A 20,609-nucleotide genomic window follows, 5' to 3' on the forward strand; every position below is an offset into this window, starting at 1 on the left:
CCGAACGAACTGCTAGAAATGACCCATTCTATGTGGCGTAGAGAACAACCGTCACTGAGGGTACGGCTGATATTCCTGCTCTGTGCTTGGAGCGGAAAGCCAGTCAGTGTATGAGCCCACAGAAGATTGCTTGTCGAAGGGCTTGCGAGTTAAAGTGATGCGAGAACAGAAACTTTCATGGTTCATGCATAGTTTTCGGGGGAAACAGGTTTGTGAATTCTGACGCTCTGTTGGATTAATTCGCTCATTCCTTTCTCTCCTTCGACAATTTCGCGCGTTTGCTGAGCGTTTAACCCGTTCCCACGTTTAGTGCGCGCTATCGCCCGTTACAGAGCCGGACAGTTTAGTCAATTTCTCAAGTTGTCAGTTTAACAGGGGAATAATTCTAGAGGGTTGTCCACTCATTGAAGAAGGCAAAATGCTCCCCCAAATTTAAGCGTTTCGCTTTTGCTTGAGCACCACAGTGCTGCCGTTGAAGAATTGTCCCTTCTGGGATCATTTTCTTCGCTCGTGTGCGAAGTCAAGCTGGGACTGCGCCCTGCGCACTATGAACGGGGTCGTAGGACCCGTGACGTTGCTGCACACCTCAAGGGCTAGCCCCTACCAAAGCTTCTATTGAAAGTATCTATTCACTTCTCTCCCCCCACGAGGAGACATTAATTCTGTACATTTGGGGGGGCAACAACTGCCCTCGGTTTGTGGTTGGAGTCTCCTAAGGAGCTTAAGAGGAAGATCAAGGTGTTAGTCTGGAGGCCATCTACTACAGGAAGGACCTCTCAGCTGGCCCACCACTTAGGCATGAGCTTAAAAATGCTTTGCACCACAATCACGTTGATTACCTGCGGAGATACTATGGGTGGTCGCTGGTGTGGGTGGCATGAGCCTTCTCAGGTCACAGGGAACTCTTCAAATGAGGTAGCGTGTTTCACCCGTATTTTTACAAACCAAATTTCTTCGGGCAAAGGTAAATTATTGATCCTGTGGCGAAAATGGCAAATCCCTCTCCAAATAGTTCCTATGCCTCCAAGCTGCTCTGTGCCCTAACTGCCCCTTCCCACCTCGTGCATGTATTGAGGGGACTCGCAAAGACGCGCAAAACCACATATACTGATGGGTCGTATAACTTGGGGCATTTAAGATCTGATGTGAAACTGTTATTACGCCAACTTGTGAGAAGGATGATTTCCGCACAGCGTTCGATGCTACGAGCAGCAGTGTAGATGGCGTGGATAACAATGTGGGGGTTTCAATGTCAAAATCATTGCAACTGGCCACAAGGAGACAATTTGGCATTCTTCAACATTATCATGGTAATGCTGGCCAAATGATGACTACTGTGGGTATTGAGTTGCCGCTGTGGTGGAGACTTGGGGCTAAGCGCTGGGGCTTTTGCGCTGTTCCAGATGTGCGAATTCAATATGACGCAACAGAACAGTGTTGGACTTGGTATTTTAGAAATAAATTTCCATTTAGTTGCCATCTCCTGGAGCCTGCTACTAACCGCACCTTTTGGGGTGTCTGATCCCACCTCGCAGTTAGCTGCAGAAACTCGCACCTTCTACTCCTTCACTAGCCAGCATGTGCCATCGAGTGCATTGCTAATAGTACGAGATGCAGCCTATCAAGCGCCACAGTAACAGTCTGTACCTGCGCAGGGACGTGCGGGTTACTACTGTTCGACAACCAAGTCCTCTCGATGACACACCCGATCAGATTGGACAGTTAGGCAACCGCGCAGCTCTTTTAACTCTTTTTAGGGTTCCCAATCGACAGGCGCTTAATTTTCAATAGGTAGAGACGGGCATTAAAGGTTTTCTACCCGTTCGATAGTGTCATCGGCAACTACGCAGGCGCTCTAGTTCCGTAACTTTACCTGAGTGGCGTTTACGTCAAACGAAAATGCCTCAGAGTATGCAGATTTTTCTCACTTCCTAGTGCAATTAGTGAAGGCCTGGCGTTATGTGCGTTCACCAGAATTCCACTAGACGTTGAGGTAACTATTGTAGTACGGTGGAAAAGGCGCTCGGCGAAGTTGATAAACTTTGCTTGCGGGAGGCATAATCTACTCCTTGTGGGGAAGGTTGTTGAACGGCAATATACAACATTTGTGTTGTCCGTCCCTCTTCTATACTCAGATGCACCATTTGACGAGACAGGCCTTGCTGCCAGCAAGGTAGGGAGGCTGAGGAGGCAAATTGCAGCACAGGATCGAGAGTTGCAGCGGCAACAACGGGCACGTTCCTGTCACATCGTTCAGAAGCTCGTGCGGGAGGAATGGGCTAATGTTAAGAATGATGCGCTTCAAGCTACTTTACCTAGAGGAGGAGACGACTCTGAGCGAGAACAGACGAGCTGTGGGGCTTGCACACCTGTAGCATTCATTCAGCGGACTTAATACCTTTGCACCGAACTCTGCAAGGGAGACGGCGCTTTTGGGTTGGCCACCGCCTGCTTGGATCTCTACCTGTTGCAGGGAGTCCTGCGGAACAGTGCAGAACTGGAGCAGTGTAGTGGTCGCATGTATAGGCACACAGAATGCTGTTTTCCACACTGCCTGTAGCAGCAGTCCCCCTGCTGCATTTCTTTACCCTGTGCTGCAGCTGGAGAGTCATGTGCACGTAGATGCGTTGGCACCAAAGGTGGTTTTGCGAAGCTTGGAGAAGCGCTCAGCTTTGACTCCCGTGATGATGTAACACATCGAAAACACAATGCATCAGCGATGCCTCTCTGTGGCGTTGCTTCGTCGGCTGCGAGGTAATTAGCTACCAGCTAAACCTGCACTTTGGGTTGCCGTTGTCTCGAAGACAAATAATTTTGCTGAGGTTTCTACTTGTTTGCTGAAGATAGTTGGTATGCAGGCCAGACGACAAGACGGCTACTACAAAATATCCTCCTCTTAAAAAAAGGAGCCTTAGTGTGTTCGAGCAGAAAAAAATAGAAAAGGCGCTTCAGGCCCAGCAGCAGGCGATTTTGGAGGGGACTCCACAACGCATTGCAGGGAGGGTTTACTCTGGGCCTTCTTTTCGGTGCTCTCCTTGTGAGGTGACGTTTAAGGGATTTGAAGCCGGTGGCTTATATTCACAGGAGGTAGAGGTCACCAACGTGAGCCTGGGATTCAGCACATTTCGGATCTTGCCGCTTCCAGAGGAAGTCGAAGGCATCATTTCTGTAGATTTCGAAGCTGCAGGCAGGATATCTGCGGGACGCAGCACGCGACTAACAGTAACCTTTACACCCAAGAGGGAAGAAGATCTGAGGACGGAAATTCTTCTGCTCTCTCCCACGGGCCCACAGTCCTTGCCAGTCATTTGCTCGCGCAAAAGGTCTGTTCTGTCATTCCGCCCTCACAAGCTGTCTCCTCAATCACTTCTGAAGTCACTGCATACTTTAAGTGCGCCCTCTCGAGGATGGTGCGGTGGACGATCTGAACCTAGTCCTATAAAGAAACCAGAAAAAGACAACCAAGGTGTAACTGGCGGAGCAAAGATTCGCCTGGGCAGAATGGCACAAGTCCCTCAGGAAAAAGAAGGCAAAGACGGCGTTGTGTATCTCTCCGCTGGAGATATCCAGCTTGGCGAAGTGGCGGCAGTTCGTTTCAGACTGTCGAACACTGGGAACCTCGGCATCGCGTACCGCCTCTTTCCTGTATCTCCAGAAGAGCTGCAGGAGCCTTTAGAGGCAGACTCTCAGTTTAACCAACGAAGAGGGCAGACCCGTGACACAGCTGGCCTTCCACAAGATCTACCCGAGGAGTCAGAACCAGAAAATCGAAGCGCAGAGGATCCTGTCACGCTCACTTCAACGGAGCTTACCTCAGCTGAAAATGTGGGAAAGGAAAGCAATGCAGGCCAGCCGGAAGAAGACTTGAGGAGTCTTAGTGCTTCTGGATGGCTGGAGGCGCTCCAGGGGGAGGCCGTTGTGCTGGCTCAACGACTTCGGATCTCAGACAAACAAAATACTCTTGCCTGGACACGAATCTTGTCTAGTGGCTTGGGCGGCCTGTTGGAAAGCAGAACGGAGCAAGATCGCCAGGATGCTCCCCCCACTGCTCCTCCGTTGCAGCTTTCACTCCGAAGTACTCTTGTTAAGAACGCAGCCGGAGAGTTAGACGCCTTCCAGACGCAGGAAATTACCATTGTTCATGCACCGACCCGCACAGGAAGATTTATTGGCTTTTTTACCCTGCAATTTTCTGACCCAGATGTATTATTTTACACTTTGGGCTATTGCAGTTACTCTCCACACGATGACACTGCATCGGCATCTTTGTTCTTCGTCACTTCTCTGTTCTACCACAGTGAGATGACGGGCTTCTTGCTGGTATTGAGGAGACACCTGTTTCTTTTTTCTTGTGTTGCTGCCATCAGCACGAAGATGTGGTGGTCGTAGTGGACGGACAGTGCGTCTTGCCGCCCGTCTGCATGGATGCGCCGCTACACGACCTCGGGATCTGTGTTCCAGATAGAGTATACCGTCAACACTTTCAAGTGGCCAGCAGCAGCACCCTGACCCGCACGTTGCAGGTGGTTTCGCCGGAAGTAGAAGAGAAGGTATTATGGGTAGAGCCGCGCTGCTCCTTCGTGCAGCCTAGAGGTGTGGCTTCTCTGACAGCGCACCTCTGTCTATCTTTCTCCTTCTTCGAACGACATCCCGAATACGTGCAACCTCTCCCTCCTGATGTTGCTAAGACTAATCTCAAATCTGTGGCGTTCAAGATACCAATTCAGATAAGGGCAAGCGACCAAATTCTTTGTGCGGAGACAGCCATTACAGGTGTGCAACAAATAGGCAGAAACGCCACTCATGTAAGCACATATTTTGCTGGGGCATGAAGAGGCCGGAGGGAAAAGGCATTCCCTCGAAGTAGACTTCACCATGGTTTCTTCGACTGTGTCCTGCACAGAATATGAGCTGTGCGGATTTCGGTTGCCTTCGACAAGAGCACCTCCGCTTTCCCCTCCAAAGAGTGGGGCTTTTTTTGCTGTGAAAGAATTCCTGTTGTGCAGGTGTTCTCACTGAGCTACACTTGCGCCTTTCTCGCACGGCCTTGAATTTTGGGACGTCCGAAAACACGATTCGCCGAACGCAATTAATCAAGGTCCACAATCCCTCCCTGTTGGTGGCGTCATTCGGTTTCCGTTCTTCTGATCGCGCTCTGCGGGTTTTGGAGCCCCCTCACTTCACAGACCTTAATGGCGCAATGAACAGGCAGAAACTCCCAAGGGCAGGTCAAGATAATCAGCCTCCTGAACCAGGCAGTCCGTGCTTCACCCCTCCGCAAGACCCTAATTGTGCCGTTGTTTCTTCGAGCGACTCTGCTCCTAAGGAAGAAACTGCAGGTCCAAAATGGCACCCTGTCCCTGTGAAATTCCCTGTGAAGAACTTCCGAGACACACAGACACCGCCTCCCTTTTCAGCCCTTCGGCAGCTGCAGGAGACGGACAGCAAGACGTGGGACGACCTGCATCAGTACCTTCCCCATCTAGATTGCGGAGGAACAGGCATGCTGCTGCCAGGGGAGACACGATCCTTCGCTGTGGCACTTGATCCGACAGAGCTTCGATGCGACGCCCACGCTCTGCAGCTAGCTACAGGGAAAGCAGTTGAACGGGAAGGCGAGCTTCGCATGCGGGTCCTGCTGGCGAGCCAAGCCGCCTATGAAATCAAAATTCCTTGGTCCGTTACTCTTGTGGAATCGCCGATTGTTATTTTGCCTTCCCCTAGTTTGAAGTTTCCCGCCATACCTGTTGGCCAGAAAACATCGGCAACGTTAGAACTGAAGCTCCTAGGCAATCAAATTGCACTTGGAAGGGGAGATGCCGAAGGAAGCCCAAAGCACTCAAACTTCCCGAAAACTCCTTCAAAAGAAGCCATGCAGTTCACAGCTGTTCTTGTAGAAGTCCAGCAGCCACTTTCAAGCCTCAGCGCGCTCGGCATTACCCCAACTCGAGTGTTGCTCTACCCGAAAAGGCGCAGCGCTTCTCTCTTTATCTGTTTTAGCCCAACCAACGAATACATGCAGCTGCTGCCAGCAGTCGAAGCACAAGAAGCTGTGGCGGACCTCGAAGGGTCTTCTCTTTCCAGTGCTAATGAAGCTGCAAAACATGGACCACAGCCTGGTGGCGGGGCTCTGAACGGTGAAAAAGCACAACCTACAGCATCAGGTGGGAGTGCCAGAGGCCGAGAAAGAGCTAAAAAGGCTGTGAAAGCCGATGCCACCGCACCAATGGACTCGAAATCCGCAACAGAAAAACGCCCGCATAGAGATGCGAAGCCTAAGAACAATAAACCAGGCCTCAAGTCTGGAGAAAGCCTTGTAGAGGAAGATGAGAATGCCACTGTGTGCCTCTCAGAAGACTCCGCTGAGGCTGTAGGCAATGGCCACAGTGTGGCAACGGCTGGTGCTACAGAAGGGCTTAGCGACGTTGCTGACCCTGCGCGGGAGATTACTAATGGCACGGCTCTACGCACAGCGCTCCAGCAGGTGACCAAGGCTGGGGGAGCTCGGTGGACAAGCTTAGAAGACGACGGGGGGGCCGACTTCTTTGCTTTTGACGACCCACGAGCGTTCCATCACGCGCGTTGGCTCATACCGCTAAAAATATGGCGTCTGTCACCCAGACAGGTTGACGCTTTCCTTTCTGGGAGGGAGGCGGACTCTCCGCAATTACCCGTATTTGGAACATCACAGTCATTTATTGAGGTAAACCTCTCCATTGGAAATTGCGGATTCCAGTGTCACTGTACTGCGTGCTGCCCGCTGTAACGCTCTCAAGGAGACCCTTCTACTGCTTGTGCGTAGGTCAGCACTTGCGCAACTCCCCCCCTCGTCGTTGCTTCCATGAAGCACGTGGACTTTGGCTCGGTGATGGTGGGGCAGCGGGTGTTCCAGCAGGTGTACATCACGTTAGCTCCCTTTGCACCGCCATGCTCCCACACCTTCCAAGCCTTGCCGCTGCCCTTGGGCTGCAGGTTCAGCCTGATCAGCGTTGCTCGAGAAGTCTCACCTGAACGCCCACTCTGCCTCACCATTGCCTTTCAGCCTAATGCACCACAGGTAAGAGATCCTCTCGGCATTCCACGGCTGCTGGCGCCCGGATGAGCACAGCTCCATACATTTTCCCAGGCACGCTGCATGTCCCTTCAAGGACAATGTTTTGAATAATGTCCCATGAAAAACATTTGTTCTCACTACAGAATTTCGCTGCCGACCTGACCCTTCAGTCGGCGCGCACCCGGATAACAGTCTCCCTTAGCGGATCAGGCATTCAGCAGACAGTCGACGTGGTTCCTTTTCAGACAGCGTACGACATGGGAGCTGTGCTCTGTCCACCTCAGGGAAAAGGTACCTCCCTGCTAGTCAGTAGCATGCTACGCAAAAGCACGGAAGCGGCAAGGGAGCCTCCCGCTTCTTTGCTTCATTTGTTGGGCACGCGCGTTTCTTGGCAAAAAGTGCATGTGAAGCTGAACTGATTATGAGCTTCCTCCCGGCGTGTTAGTAATGCTCTTCCTGCTCATTTGCAAGAAACAATTTATCTGTGTAGCGTGGCGTGCTCCTGGAGCGATGTTCACAGGGGCCACTTGCATTTCCTCGACAGCCTACACCGTGTCTTTGAAGAATAGAACATCCACTCCCTTGTCCTTCACTCTTGTCCCCAAGCAAATCCGGTACCCTCAACTGGATAGTGCCAAAGCTGGAACAGGTCTGAGCTGCTTTTCGTGTGAGCTACTGCAAGGTGTAATCCTTGGGTCGAGTTCGGTGGAGCTGGTCTTTCATTTCCGGCCGCAGCGCCCAGGTGCAGTCTTTGTCTTCTCACTCCTACTCTTTGGCCTTTAAAAGAAGCCTCGAATCAGCCTGGTAACTCCCTGACACATATCACGTGTTTTGGTTTTGAAGACTTGGTTTTTGTAGCTTGAATGCGGCGCAGAGGGTTGGCTCAGAGGCGACTTCGAGCTCAAGCTTGCCACTGAGGGGCATAATTCGAGGGTTTTGAGTTTCTTTGGGCTTGCAACTGCAAACCCAATCTACGTAACTGCACCGATTCTACGCGGTGGGTCAGTTTGTCCTCCCCGGGAGGCCGCTGCCTGTTCTTCGCATGAGGGCAGCAGCGGCCACAACAGCAGCAGCAAGTGCTGCTGCGATGGCTCGGTGGAATCCAAAGACTTTGAAGGCACTCTACGAGATGGTAATACCTGCTTGGCATGTTGCATGGAGCTTCTACCACGGCTTTCCGCAGAGCGCAGTCTTTTATGCCCGGACGAGCTGGACACCCCTTGGAATCGCACGATTACGGATGAAGGAAATCCTTCTCCAAAAGCAAAGGGTCAAAGCCTTTCTCATCAGCAAGCGCAGCTGGCGGGGAGTGACTCCAGCCCTGAAAAAAGGCGTTTCGAAGTGCCGCAGAGCCTGCAAATCCTTAATGTCCAGTTCGGCTCCCCTCCCGGCGGTGGCTGTTTTGAAGAACCATGTGAGGGCCCAAGCCATATGCACGGAGATAGAGTCAACACCCAGACTCAGTCCGCCCGTAGCCCTCCACCATCAGGGCGGGATGAAAGGCAAAAAGTAGACACAGGGGGGCTGCTGCACGAAGCCGATTTGATAGTCAACAATGATGTAACACGTACGATAGTTGTGGCTGGGGCGTGGAGCCCTGGACGTCAGGGCTTGCCTCCCTATGCTTCTGCCAGGACTGAAACATGCGGGAGCTTTGAAATTACTGTTGACCCTTCACCATACTCGCGTCTGTTTACCTTTGAACCATCGAAAGGGACTGTCTCACCTGGAAGTCAGCAAATGATTCGTGTTAATTTCTACCGGCAACCCCCAACAAGTGGTGAGAGAAGTTGTATGCAGCTTCCTTACAACCAAGGCTAGTCTGCTAACAGCCATCGCCATATCTGCGTTCCTAGTGGAGGGCACGTGCGCCAACAGATTGCATGCTTCATTCATCCCTCTACAATGTTTATTCTGTGTGCCTGCGTTTTTAGCGGAGGAACGCATCCGCGATGTACTCAGCCGTCTCCCAACGGCCATCCTAAAGGAGAAACGCGTAACCGTTACAGCCAGAGTGTGCTACCGCGGAGCTACAGGCGCAGGGGGCCCCCAAAACCAAGATGTGGCAATCATTCGGCTCAGCGCACCACTATGACATACGGGGCTTTAGAGAGGTGAAAATATGCGTGGATACGTGAGCGGAGGCAAATTAGTGTCCATTAAGACTCTGCCTCTCCACACAATGTCTTTTGGGAAACTGGAAACATAACTGTTTTTGCTTCCGGCAAGCTCAAATTGGGCTTCTTCGCTGCGTGACACCAGCGAATGCGGGTGCGTGCGCCTCTTTTGTCTCGTAGTTGCTCGTCATGTCTATTCCGCGAGTGCAACGACAAGATGCATGAATGCATGCTTCTTGTGTAGAGCTTATGCAGGAATTTTCTGCGACTTGATGCGTGCAACATCTGCTCTCTCCCTATGGTGGCGGCGTCCAGTCTTGAGTTGTCTAGAGCGCCAGAACATTAGTTTCACTATACATTGATATTGCGGGTTTAACTCAATTTAATCTGATACGCTTTCCGGAGGATTTGTTCCTCGATTTGTGTTGCATTCGCCAACTGTGCCTTGCGGCCAGATTAGTGGTGGTGGTACCGAAAGTGTGGACCGTTCCGCCGAAATTCGAAGTAACAACTATTTTAAAGTCACTTTCTGGTAATATGATTTGGATTCCTGGCCATTTGAAGCATCTATTCGTATCCTGTCCAGACTGCACGAGCCGTACGGCGCGCAACCAGCCCTGTGCTCGCGCCTGTGGCCAGTCGAGGGTGACCTTGCCCAGCTCAGGGTACTGAAGACCCATTCTTCAATCTATTCAGCGAACAAAAACTAACAATGGCTAATTGATAGGAATTTGCTGTGTGTGACAGTAGCGGCATCCGAGAACTGCTTATGGTTCGGTTCGACCGTGGGGTCTATCGCCACGGCAATAGGTTCCCTTCAGGACAGAGTTTTCTTTGCCGACGGCAAGGCATAATAATTACCCTTTTTAGACGAACTCCATTTGACTTTAACATCGATTCAGGTGGCCAACTATTTGAAGGGCTTCCTGGAAAGCGAACGGAAAATGTGCGTTGCAGCGTTGTAGTGCCGTACAACTCGGGAGAAGTCTAACCATGAGCAAGGCAACAAGGGGAGGGAGGAGCAAGCCGCTGAGAACACGAATTCCGAGAGAAAAGGACGTTTAAGGGTTTCTGCTTCTGCTTCAGACAGCGTTTCAGCCGTGACGCAGACAGGGGTCCACACATCTTGCCGGAGACGCAACGCGATACCGACATGCCGTGGCACGCGTGAAGGGCCAAGAAACGTTGTGTAAACGAGTACGAGCAGGATGTCAGAAAGAGGCGGTGGTGGTGGTCTGGGGGATCCGCCATCGGGCAGCGGGCCTCGCCCAGAGGGACAACGAGAATGGGGTGAGCGCAGCGGCGAGCGGAGGGAGGAACGGTGGCATGGAGAGGGTAGAAGAGAAGGGAGTCCTTGGGGGAGCAGGCACCCTTCAGGACCTGGCCGAAGTGGTGACCGCAGAGGCTCTGGGCTAAGGGGAAGAGGCAGGGGTTTTCGACAGAGTCCTAGACAGCGTCCTTTGACCGAGAGCCTCGAACGCGCACTGGAACCCACGGGCCAAAGGCGAGGCCAGGTGTTGTGCAATGCGTGGACCATGCGCCTGGAAGAGGAATTCCAGGCATGGGGATATCCGCTGAGCATAAAGGAACGTGGGACTGAAAGACCGGTGGGTGCCTGCGGCGCGCTTGCAATTTCTAGAACTCTCAGTACCCTCTCTGGCCACACAAGCAGCTGGGAGAGGCCATTCTTGTGGCTTCGCAGGTAGAGGAGAGAAAGGAGAGAAGAAAGGTTTTGGCACAGCTGTTGAGGGCGCTTACTGGAATCCAGGAACCCCCGGAACGCCAGCGGCCGAGAAGGGTTATCTCAAGAGGAGCTCAGCATTCGGAGCTACTGCGGTGGATCATCGTATACTCAGAACGCATACGGGAACTGATCCGTGATGAGCCAACGCGCGAAGTACCCGTGCGTGATGGAGACGCCCCACTGAAGGTATACACTGTCACTTTTGGAGAAGAACGAGAGGTGGGTTGAACCGCAGCGATGCACATGAGACAGCTGCCGGTCTCCCAGCCATCACAGGGAGATTCCAAAGTTTCAGCTGTGAGAAAAAGTCTTCATTCTTTATTAGCATATGCTTTTCATCTGGTCTTCGACCATCGCTTTTTTCGTGCGGGCGAGTCAAAGGCCTTGCCACATTTCCACTTTGCCGCGCCTGTGTTGCTTTGTGTAGCTCACCGGGGCAAATTGGCGTTTCTACTTCATTGCAGCCATGATGATTACCCTGGAGGCAGCGAACTATCAAAGGGCGTTGGGGCAATCACAATACATCAGACTGGACCCCCGTTCTCTAAAGAGTGACATGGAACTCTACGGTGTCGATGCAACACTAATCCAAAGCGACGCAGGTGAGCCTCAAGTGTGTCGGAAGGTGGTGAAGCACTCTGTTGAGGGTTTTCTCAGCAAAAGCACATACTAATTACTGGCTTCGTAGTGCCTTTGATTATCGTCGATCGTCGCACGCTTGCATCCCCACACATCTGCAGGAGCAGCGGGCCACCAATGGAGAATCAAGAAAAAATTCTCCCTAGCGTTGCATGCACACACGTGTCTTTTGTGCATCTGTTTTGATTTCGCAGCTTGGCTGCTAAAGGTGAGCAGACATGATCGCAAGCTAGAGGTAGGCTTCCTAGAGGACCGCCTGAGGGAAATGGACTACCAACAGGCCCTGCTTACATACAAGAACCGTCTCTGCGTCACAGTGCACAAGGGAAATCTATACAGAATCGTAGATATCATGGACACAACAGCCGACAGAGCAACGTTTGAAAAAGGCGGAACCACCATTACTGTAGCAAAGTATTTTAAAGATGCCTATAACGAAAATGTGGAGGGTAAGCAGGTGGTCACCGCAAAAGAGGCTCGCGGTGGTTCCAGGCTCTGCTACTTGCCTGTCAATCTTCTTAGAGTCATTGCACAGGCCCCACAGGTGCGGTCGCCTGTAATACCCAGTAGACTGCTGCTGCCCCTAGCCCTAAACTTTTAATTACGCGAGCCTTAAGCACTGTGGACAGCCTTGGGGAATGTAAACGCGACTAGAGCATTAGGACAACTCTAGGGCTTCTGTTGACTTTGCACGGGCAACGTACAGGGGAGAAAAGTATGTGCAGTGCATGCCTGTTACAGCCAGAGGAGGGGTCGCGGGCAATGCTGAGGCCTAAAAGTGCTCAAGAAACTCTCGTAGAGTGCACTGAGCTGGTAAAAGACATACTTAGAACGCCAGCAGTTAAAGAACAGATGAAAGAGCTCAAGGTGCACATTGGGGACAACGGCGGACTCCCCATTGACGTCCAAAAGGATGTAAGTGGTAAGGGGTATGGTGCGTCTCTGCTTTACGTACCAGGTAATGGCCCAAGTAGGTACTTGTTGCGAACATATGCTGGCAGCTACTGTGCGTGGCTCGCAGATCACGAGCCTGCGGAAGGTTATGGGAGATGAGCCACACTACGGGGAGCCCAGGATTTCGTGGGGTCCTGAAAGAAAAGAAGAACAGCAGGATACTTTCGTTGAACTGACTCCTGATTTCCGCGCTCGGCTTTGCCAAAATCTTGTAAGACTGCACAACCAGCTGCCGGTGAACTGCAAGGCTTGCTCCAAGTGGAGAGAACATTCCAGCAAAGAGTCATCTAGCATACCATGCTGGGAATTGTTGCGTCCCCAATAGGTTGCCCCTGCTTGACACTTCTACTGTGTTTTGTTCCGACGTCCTGTTCACTGCGGGCCGCAGGTTCTACGGCACAAGGTGCCGCTTAACAGTCGCTGGATGCTTGTTGTTTGCACTGGGCGCAGAGAACACGGAAGCTCCAGGGCAGTGGAGTCCATCAAGAATACAATTGAGCTCACGCGACAGAGGTGATTACCGTGACCTTTACCTTTTACTGGGAATGCCACTGACTCAGCGTACAGAACCTCTGTGTGGTGTGGCAGGCACAATCGGCCCGAAGTACAACGATGCTGCTGCGCGTATTCTGTGCCTCCAGCGCATTGCACTGTGCTTCTTTCAACGCGTTTTTGACGAAAAGAAAAGCAAAACATTTGTGTGAATGGGAATGTGCGGCACACGCAGAATTCGCCACAGGGGCCAACTGACTGTCGACATGGATGCTCCGGCTTGCTGCGAGCACTTCATCCGAAGCGAAGCCGACTGGAAGAAGGGGAGGGTTGAGAGGACGAAAAGAAGTTTAAGGGATCTGTTCATACGGCAGAGACACGGCCTTCGAGGAGCTGTTGTTTTGCTCGCCTACGACTCAGATGACACGAACAATAGAGTACGCGTGGCTGCAAAACAGGTAGGCGGTGCAAAAAGGTCCGCTTAGCGCCTTTGGCTGTTCGGTGCCCTTCACCCGTAGCTACCACTGACGGCGCAACACCGGCAGGAGAGAATGGGCTATTTCTGGTCCTGGAAGGACGGCTAGATGCCTGTCAGATGTGCTGGAGCGCATTTGCAGGTGTCAGTTCAACAAGACTTTCCAATACAATGCTGCAAGCTTCAAACGCTACATGCCTTTAAGAATAGGCCAGAAGACAAGTCCATGAACATGTGGTGGAATGTCTACCTACAGTTTCAAACGAAAATAACTGACGATTCTCTTCGTGCGGGGATTCCTTGGGCAGCGGATCAGCTGCTGGCACCTATTAGGGAAGGAGTACGCCCGGTGAGTCCTGTTCAGCCCCCTCACACACGACCCGTACAAAAAATGGCAAAGAAGGCTTCCCCTGCATAATTTGGTGAAGCCTTCGCCAGTGCTAAGAAGTTACTGAGGTTCCTGTGCGTGTACAGCCGCAAATATCAGAGGTGGTGAGGGCCATAGGCATAGCGGTTAATTCCTTCGGGTACGTATAGCATGGAAACTTGCCTCCACTTGACGAAATAATCGACAAAAATATGTTGCTGAAGCCTTTAAGGTTCATTGGCGTCTGTTTAATGAAATTAGTGCACTTCAATGGCACGCTTGTGGCTTTCGCGAAAACTGCGGGGCTGCGACCTTGCAATAGTTGACGGAGTTTTCTTCTGCATATCTTTTGTATAACCTGCATTGCGAACTGCAATTTACACAGGCCTCCTAACGCTCGCTGCGGGGTCGTAGGCATTGTCGGGGGAAGAAACGTTGGACACACTCAGTTCGTGAGCCACATCGGAGCATCAGCACCTGCCAACTACCGCGCAGGGGTTATAAAGGACATGGGGAAGCACTTCAAGCGTTTCTGGGAGAAATTAACCTTTGAAGAGAGCGTGAAGCCACACAAACGTGCACCCGCTCACCTTCTCATATACAGGTCTGCTCCCAGCGGGAGCTCGCAAATAAAAGAGGTCTTGGCCCACGAAGTCACGGCCATCCGAAACGTCCTTGGAACTGACCTTGGCAGCTTCGAATTCTCCCCAGAGACCAGTGAACTGATTATCGAACATCCCATGGCTACTGCTTTTCCCGATGCTGAGTTTGCAGTTGTCCTGACAGTATGCCCAGCTGCTGAGATGCGGAGATCCGCTGGCAAGGCAGAAGAAATTGCCCAACACGCCAGACCGACATTTGAAACCTTGACTTGTCAAGGGGCAACCGTTGGATCAGAAGGCCGACATATCCTAAAGTTTAAGCTTCGAGAGAAAACAGTCCCTCTGCTTCAAGCAATGGCCATACTAGTTTCCGAATTCGAAACCCCTAAGCCAGAAGCGTTCCAGGTGCACAGGCCTCATTATCTGTCGATGGGGACGCTGCTCTCTGTCCGCTCTGCAGATGATTGCCTGACTTCATGTCGCTTTCGTCTCGAACTACCCATGCACCACACCAATAGCAGTTCACGTGTTTTGGTCCCAGTTCTTTTCCTGCCTGCAGCTTGAGGACGGAGAAGACGGGAAAAGAATCACACTGCCCGACAGCCATCCCCTTCTTGAATATGCAAAATCTAACTCAAGATGGCTCAAAAATATAGAGCTAGAATTTACACATTCCCCCGACGGCCCCCTCAGTGAGTTTACAGTGCAGGAATCTCCTGTGGTTGCAGCAGTGCCTAAATCGCGTGCGAGCAGCAGCATGCTGCAATTGTTGCAGTTTCTGGATCACAAACAATTAGAGGTGCTCAACGCCATTGGCGCATATGAGCCCCGCTGGGCGAGCCCGTTTATGCAGACGGATTCAAAGGAGTCATTGTTCCGGTCAATGGCGAAATTTACGCCGACGTCAACATCAGGGCAGCGGAGTCGAGTCCCGGGACTGAATTGAGTTCAGGGGATACCATTTACCTAAGACAAGCTGCAATTAGCCAGTTGGTTCAGGTACATCTGCAAGCAATTTCACGTTTCGCTCAGATAGTTGAACAGCTCCCGAGTGGCGCTCGGCTTGGCAGTTCCTGTACAGAGCCTAATCTGCATAACATGACCGAAGCACCTCCAAACATACCTGGAGCTAGATCTTTAGAGCCAGACTGGCTTTAAAGACCTTGTGAACGTTTCAGAAGGTTTTCATCAATGTTTTGGTGAACCCGCATCGCCCCGCTAACCCAATGAAGTTCTTCATGAAGGGGAGGGAAGGCGTACAAGGGCTGCCCGTTGGAGCCTACATAGACAGGTTGGTCTCAATCTCGATCGTTAGCAAGCAAAAATCTTTTTGAGGCACGTCATCGCTACTGCACTGAGGTTTCAGATTAGTCTGGCAGAACTGCGTTCTGGCGGCGCAACTGGTTGGTTGCTGTGGTTCAGTGGGCCTGTTATTCCGGTGGCTCCAAATACCGAAACACCTGAAGAAAAGTTTCTAATAGGGACGGCAGATCCCACCCGGGGCTCTCCTTCGGCATCGGAGTTTCACGTAGCACAAAGTACGCTTCACACCTGTATGCAGCTCCAGTGATAGCCAACACGAGCGGCGCTCTCCGGGGAGCAGGCGCAGCGTCACTTGCTGCTAAAGCCGTTACACAGTTTGCCGTGTTTTGTCTTGATGCGTTTTCAGACGAAAGCGATTGGTCTAAACACTTCCTCGCTGTAGTTTCGTACAAGCTGTGTCATATGTACTACAACTGGGCCGGTGAGCAAACTTGCGCTGTGCAATGTTTCGACGACACACAACAGTGAAAACCCGTCATGACCACCTCGCGTTATTATGTGCATTTGGCATTACTGGGCTGTGAGACGCTACTTTGTTTCCCTCTGCGTTGATGGCGAAGGAACTGTCAAGCACCCGCACCTCCTGCAGATGGCCTTAGCTATTGTGCGGCAGCACGCTATCTACATCGCGTCGGAGAGCGGCTTCGGCCTGGAGTCTGAATTTGCGCCTGAAGGAGAGCCTGAAGGGGAGCCCGCGCAAGAACGCCCAGTTTCCCCGGAGCTGGGCGAGGAGCCCGAAATCCGCGAAAGGGTTCAAAAGAGGAGGCAGGAAGCGGGTCAGGAGGCCCTAGTGGGAACGCGTGAGCAGAGAGAAACGGAGGAAGATGCTGAAGAACGGACTGCTGGTCTAGAAAACCTCAAGGAGCTCAAAGCAGCCCTACAGAATAGAGACAGCGTTCTCATGACCACAGCTTTCATGCTGTAGCGAGAAGACAGGGCGAAAGGGCTGTTAAACTGCCAAGTGGGCAGCAGAGCATCTGCCCTGCGTACTTGCGTAGTACTTACTCCCCTGCAGCGGAGTACACACTCATCTCTGTGTCCTTCCCTAGAAATGCCAGGGTTAAGGGGCAATGGACTTTTAGCTTGCCTCCGGTTACGTTTTCTTGCGAGGCGCAGCTCCCTTTGGGCGTGGCTTCCGCTGCGTAAGTCCCTGTTTTCCCCATCAGTCGTCATTCCCTCCAAATGATTGGCAACGAGTGTCCACACGCTCAGTCTTCCCTTGTGAATACATTTGTGAATATTTGCACTTCCTTCTTATACATATGTACGCACACTCACATCCTCACGGGCATCTGTACACGTATGTGCATGGTGGAACGCTTAGCTGTTTTGCATTCAGTCCATGAAGCGTCCTCGCCCTCTTCACAAGAGGAGTACGTCGCAGATTTCCACCTCTGTACTCAGCACGTTCAGGTGGGGTTGCCGTGGCACTCACGTGAGTGCAACGTCCAGAAGGAACCGTAGCAGCGCCCATCTTCTTGTGTAAAGCGAAGAGGTGCAGTAGGCTGCGCACCTTTTACGGGCTTACAGGAGATGCGCACCACTCAGCGCGAAGTTTTGCTTTATTAGGAGGTGTGAATAACTCCCTTGAATATCTGTGATAGTGCCAAATGAGACGAAAGAGTGGCATGCTGCCCAGTGTAAGCATATGGCGTGCAGTATTCATTTACTCTCAGTTGTGACCCACGTAAAGACTAATATTCAAAAACCTCACACCGAAATACCTCTATGGAGTGCGCATTTACAAAATGAACACTCAACCTAAATGCGGTGCATTGGCGCCCAAGGGAAGGCACAGCTCCTTCCCTCCTGCCTCCGCTGTTCTGCCACCCGAAGCCGTTGTGTGCAACAACTCACACATCGCCTTCGAGGAGGCACCTTCAACCGAAATACCTAAGGGGCATGTAATATGCAGAAAAACCAGCTTCAAGGCACTTCTGCAGTTTTTCAATTGGTGAATACCTGCCGCACAAGAATATGCGGAGTTCACATGCACACGGACTTCATGAATATATGTACCTCAAGAACTGCTGCAGAACTATAAGCACGCGGAGCGTATTAGCAGATAAAATTCGAAAAGGCGCACCCTTTGAAGATACGTACCTCACACGGATCCACATGCAACACTCGAGCATGCGCAACTCTCTGAAACAGCCCATTAATAAGCTAAACGACTACGCTTAGTAGCCCTCAGAATGCGCATCATTTCGTGGCATCTCCAACAAATGCTGCAACAATCAGCATTAGGAGCAGCAAGTGAAGATCGAGAAGCGCTGCTCTACATCGAGGAGTCCTTGCTTCTCTTGTTTCTGAGGCGGATAAAAAGCATGGAAGATGCAAGGATTGACGCAGAAAACAACAAATTAATTAATCTGTAACCGCATAAAGGCTGCAGAAACACCCAGAAAAGCCCATAAACTCAGTTCAGGTTATCAACACGCCTCTGGCTTGCGAGAAGTGTCGGCGGCGGTCCAGTGCCTGTGGGGAAGCGCGCATGCAGGAAGTTTATTCCTCCTTTTACTTTCTTTTCTCAAAAACCAATTGCAAATATTTGAAGGTATCTTGGCTCCATCAACTGCTACCTTCTCGCAAAACCAGCACGTCCTTCTGGGGCCCCTCAGGCGCCCCACACGCCGTTAGAGCTGCAGTTAAAAACCCTCACTTCTGCTCCCATTCATTTCCCCTAATAGCAGTCTTCTTCCTGCAGTATTGGTTTTAATATTTATAATATTTAGGCTTTAGGGTGCTTCCTCAGGCCCAGGGGCCCCAGTGGACGAGACGAATGCCGGCTGCTGAAGCGTCATTTGTTATAGGGGACTCCTTGGGTACCTTCCCTCCTCTTTCACCTCTTTGCTTGTGTTTAGCTACACAAGCGAAGTAGAAAGAGGGCGCAATATCAAAATGCAGCAGCATCAGCAGCGGGAGGCGGTCTTCAAGGAGGCCGTCGCAGCTGTGCTGGCCCAGTGGTGGGGAATTCGAAACAGAAATAATATATATACATATTCTAGGCTCACTAGTTGTACATGCATCTCAAGAATAAGCGTATTAATATTGTTACAGCTGCTCAGTGGACAATTCTTCTCGAGCAATGCGCTCGCTGCCGGTGTAAAGTCACGCAGACGGGAGTGTTAAGGCTGTTGCTGCTGCTGCTATTGCTGCTGCAGGACCGTCTTGAACTTGGCTGTTGAGCAAGGATGGGGGGGAAGAGAGTCGTACAAGAAGCGGCAGCAACTGTACGAAGATATCATAACTGAGTTCAGTGAGAGTAAGCTGTAAAACTCTCCGCAGCATCTTCCCTTCTCATTGCGTTCGCCAGTGCAGCAGAAACAGCACCAGAAGCAGGAGAATCCTTAGAATAAGCAGTAACAGCAGCCAGCTGCAGGCTTTAGAGAAGCAGCAGCCGCCTTAACAGAACATGCAGCAGAAGCCGCAGAGACATCAGAAGCAGCAGCAGTCTAAGCGGAAGCAGCAGAAGAACGGGGGGGTGGACGCTAGAAATCTAAGCAATGCCCTTCTGTTCCTTTATGTGGTGTACAGACAAGAAGGTGGATGCAGACGACTTGGCTTGCAGCCTCTCGGAGCGGCTCAGCCGCGAGTTTTCCGTGTCTGTTGAAGACGACAGCGACGTAAGAACCCTTAAAATTATGTTGCTTGTTTAGGTTTTTAGGGTTTAGGGTTTAGGGTTTAGGATGCTCGTTCCGTTCTGTTGCTGTTCACGTTTAAAGCCTAGCTCGCAGTCAATTTCGTGCCTTCTGTTCCCTAATACTAGAGGAATGATACTCTGCGCTTCATCGGAGTTCGTCGCCCAACTGCTGCTGCTGCTGCTGCTACGTCTGCTGTGCCTGTACAGCTGGAGGTGGCGCAGCTGCTTGTGGAGCTGCACGAGCAAACGAGCCGGGGCTGCTTTGATTTGGCTGCAGCGGTGCAGCAGCAGCAGAAGCAGCGAGCAACTGCTGCTGCACAGAGTCGGTGTGGAAATGTCCCTGCGGCAGAAGGTGGGGGCATACGCTCCTCTTGCTGTTGCAGCAGCAGCTGCTGCTGCTGCACCTGCGGCTCATGTTTGAATTTTTCGGCTAGATGCAGCCTGTTGGCTGCCTGCTGCTGCTGTTGCTTTTGCTGGTGCTTGTGCTGCTCCTTCCTCTCCCTTGGCTATTGGGCCTGGGCGTGGCGGCGCGTGTTGTTTTCTGCGGTTCTTTTTGTGCTGCCTCTGCTGTTGCATTTGTTGCTGTTGCACGTGCTGCTGCTGCTGCTGTTGCTCTTAGGTGACTGCAGCATGAGCGACTCCAGCGACGAGGAAGAGGCTCTGGAAGCCCTCATGTCAACAGTGGAGATAGGGCAGGACGCTGAAGGGGGCATTGGTACATCAAAACCATCTGCCTAGGGTTTAGGGTTTAGGGTTTAGGGTTTGCGTTGGAATTAAGCAGACGGGGGAGCGTGAGGTCCCTAAAGAAGGCTGCACCTATTAAACCCCCACGAAACAACTTTGCAACTTCTGGACTGTCTTGTGGTGTGTGCATGCAGCTTCGCGGACACGCTCGCGTCTAGCAGCAGCAGCAGCAGCAGCTCAAGGCGAAGCACAAAAAGAGCAGCAGCAGCCGGATGCTGACGGATGGACGACTGTGCCTGCTGGGAGCCGCAGCAGGAGGCCCCGCTGAAGCTGATGGTGCGGCAGCTACAGCAGCAGCAGGAACAAGCAACAACAGGGGCAGCAGTAGCAGCTGCTAAAGCTATCGAAGTGGGGTCAAATTGCACAGGCAACAATGATTTCAATAGTTCGCAGCAGAATCTTTTGCTGCTGCAGCAGCCACTAGAAGACGGAACCCATGGGGGTCCTTCTTTGCG

At 51.8% G+C, this 20,609-nt stretch overlaps 3 protein-coding genes across 3 annotated transcripts; all 3 read left to right on the top strand.

Annotated features, from left to right (window-relative positions):
- Window positions 1–3,501: 3,501 nt before the first annotated feature.
- EAH_00018780 (hypothetical protein, conserved) lies at window positions 3,502–8,875 on the top strand (the record flags this gene model as incomplete). Its single annotated transcript, XM_013393726.1, has 6 exons — window positions 3,502–4,137; window positions 4,368–4,752; window positions 5,007–6,703; window positions 6,803–7,057; window positions 7,198–7,359; window positions 7,913–8,875. 6 exons carry the CDS (start codon window positions 3,502–3,504, stop codon window positions 8,873–8,875), a joined length of 4,098 nt encoding a protein of 1,365 aa, XP_013249180.1.
- Window positions 8,876–10,379: 1,504 nt separating this feature from the next.
- EAH_00018790 (hypothetical protein, conserved) lies at window positions 10,380–16,692 on the top strand (the record flags this gene model as incomplete). Its single annotated transcript, XM_013393727.1, has 17 exons — window positions 10,380–10,778; window positions 10,874–11,134; window positions 11,343–11,517; window positions 11,749–12,098; window positions 12,296–12,469; window positions 12,576–12,743; window positions 12,897–13,021; window positions 13,236–13,458; window positions 13,681–13,824; window positions 13,950–14,002; window positions 14,228–14,627; window positions 15,004–15,136; window positions 15,298–15,443; window positions 15,623–15,735; window positions 15,867–15,982; window positions 16,114–16,188; window positions 16,328–16,692. The coding sequence occupies 17 exons, from the start codon at window positions 10,380–10,382 to the stop codon at window positions 16,690–16,692; spliced, it is 3,420 nt and encodes a 1,139-aa protein (XP_013249181.1).
- A 1,976-nt stretch (window positions 16,693–18,668) lies between these two features.
- On the top strand, window positions 18,669–20,422 carry EAH_00018800 (hypothetical protein, conserved; the record flags this gene model as incomplete). Its single annotated transcript, XM_013393728.1, has 6 exons — window positions 18,669–18,733; window positions 18,932–19,032; window positions 19,305–19,393; window positions 19,618–19,762; window positions 20,030–20,125; window positions 20,289–20,422. The coding sequence occupies 6 exons, from the start codon at window positions 18,669–18,671 to the stop codon at window positions 20,420–20,422; spliced, it is 630 nt and encodes a 209-aa protein (XP_013249182.1).
- Window positions 20,423–20,609: the final 187 nt, after the last annotated feature.

The sequence above is a fragment of the Eimeria acervulina genome, genomic scaffold (genome assembly GCF_000499425.1).
Source record: "Eimeria acervulina Houghton genomic scaffold, Eah_scaff124, whole genome shotgun sequence".
NCBI lineage: Eukaryota > Apicomplexa > Conoidasida > Eucoccidiorida > Eimeriidae > Eimeria > Eimeria acervulina.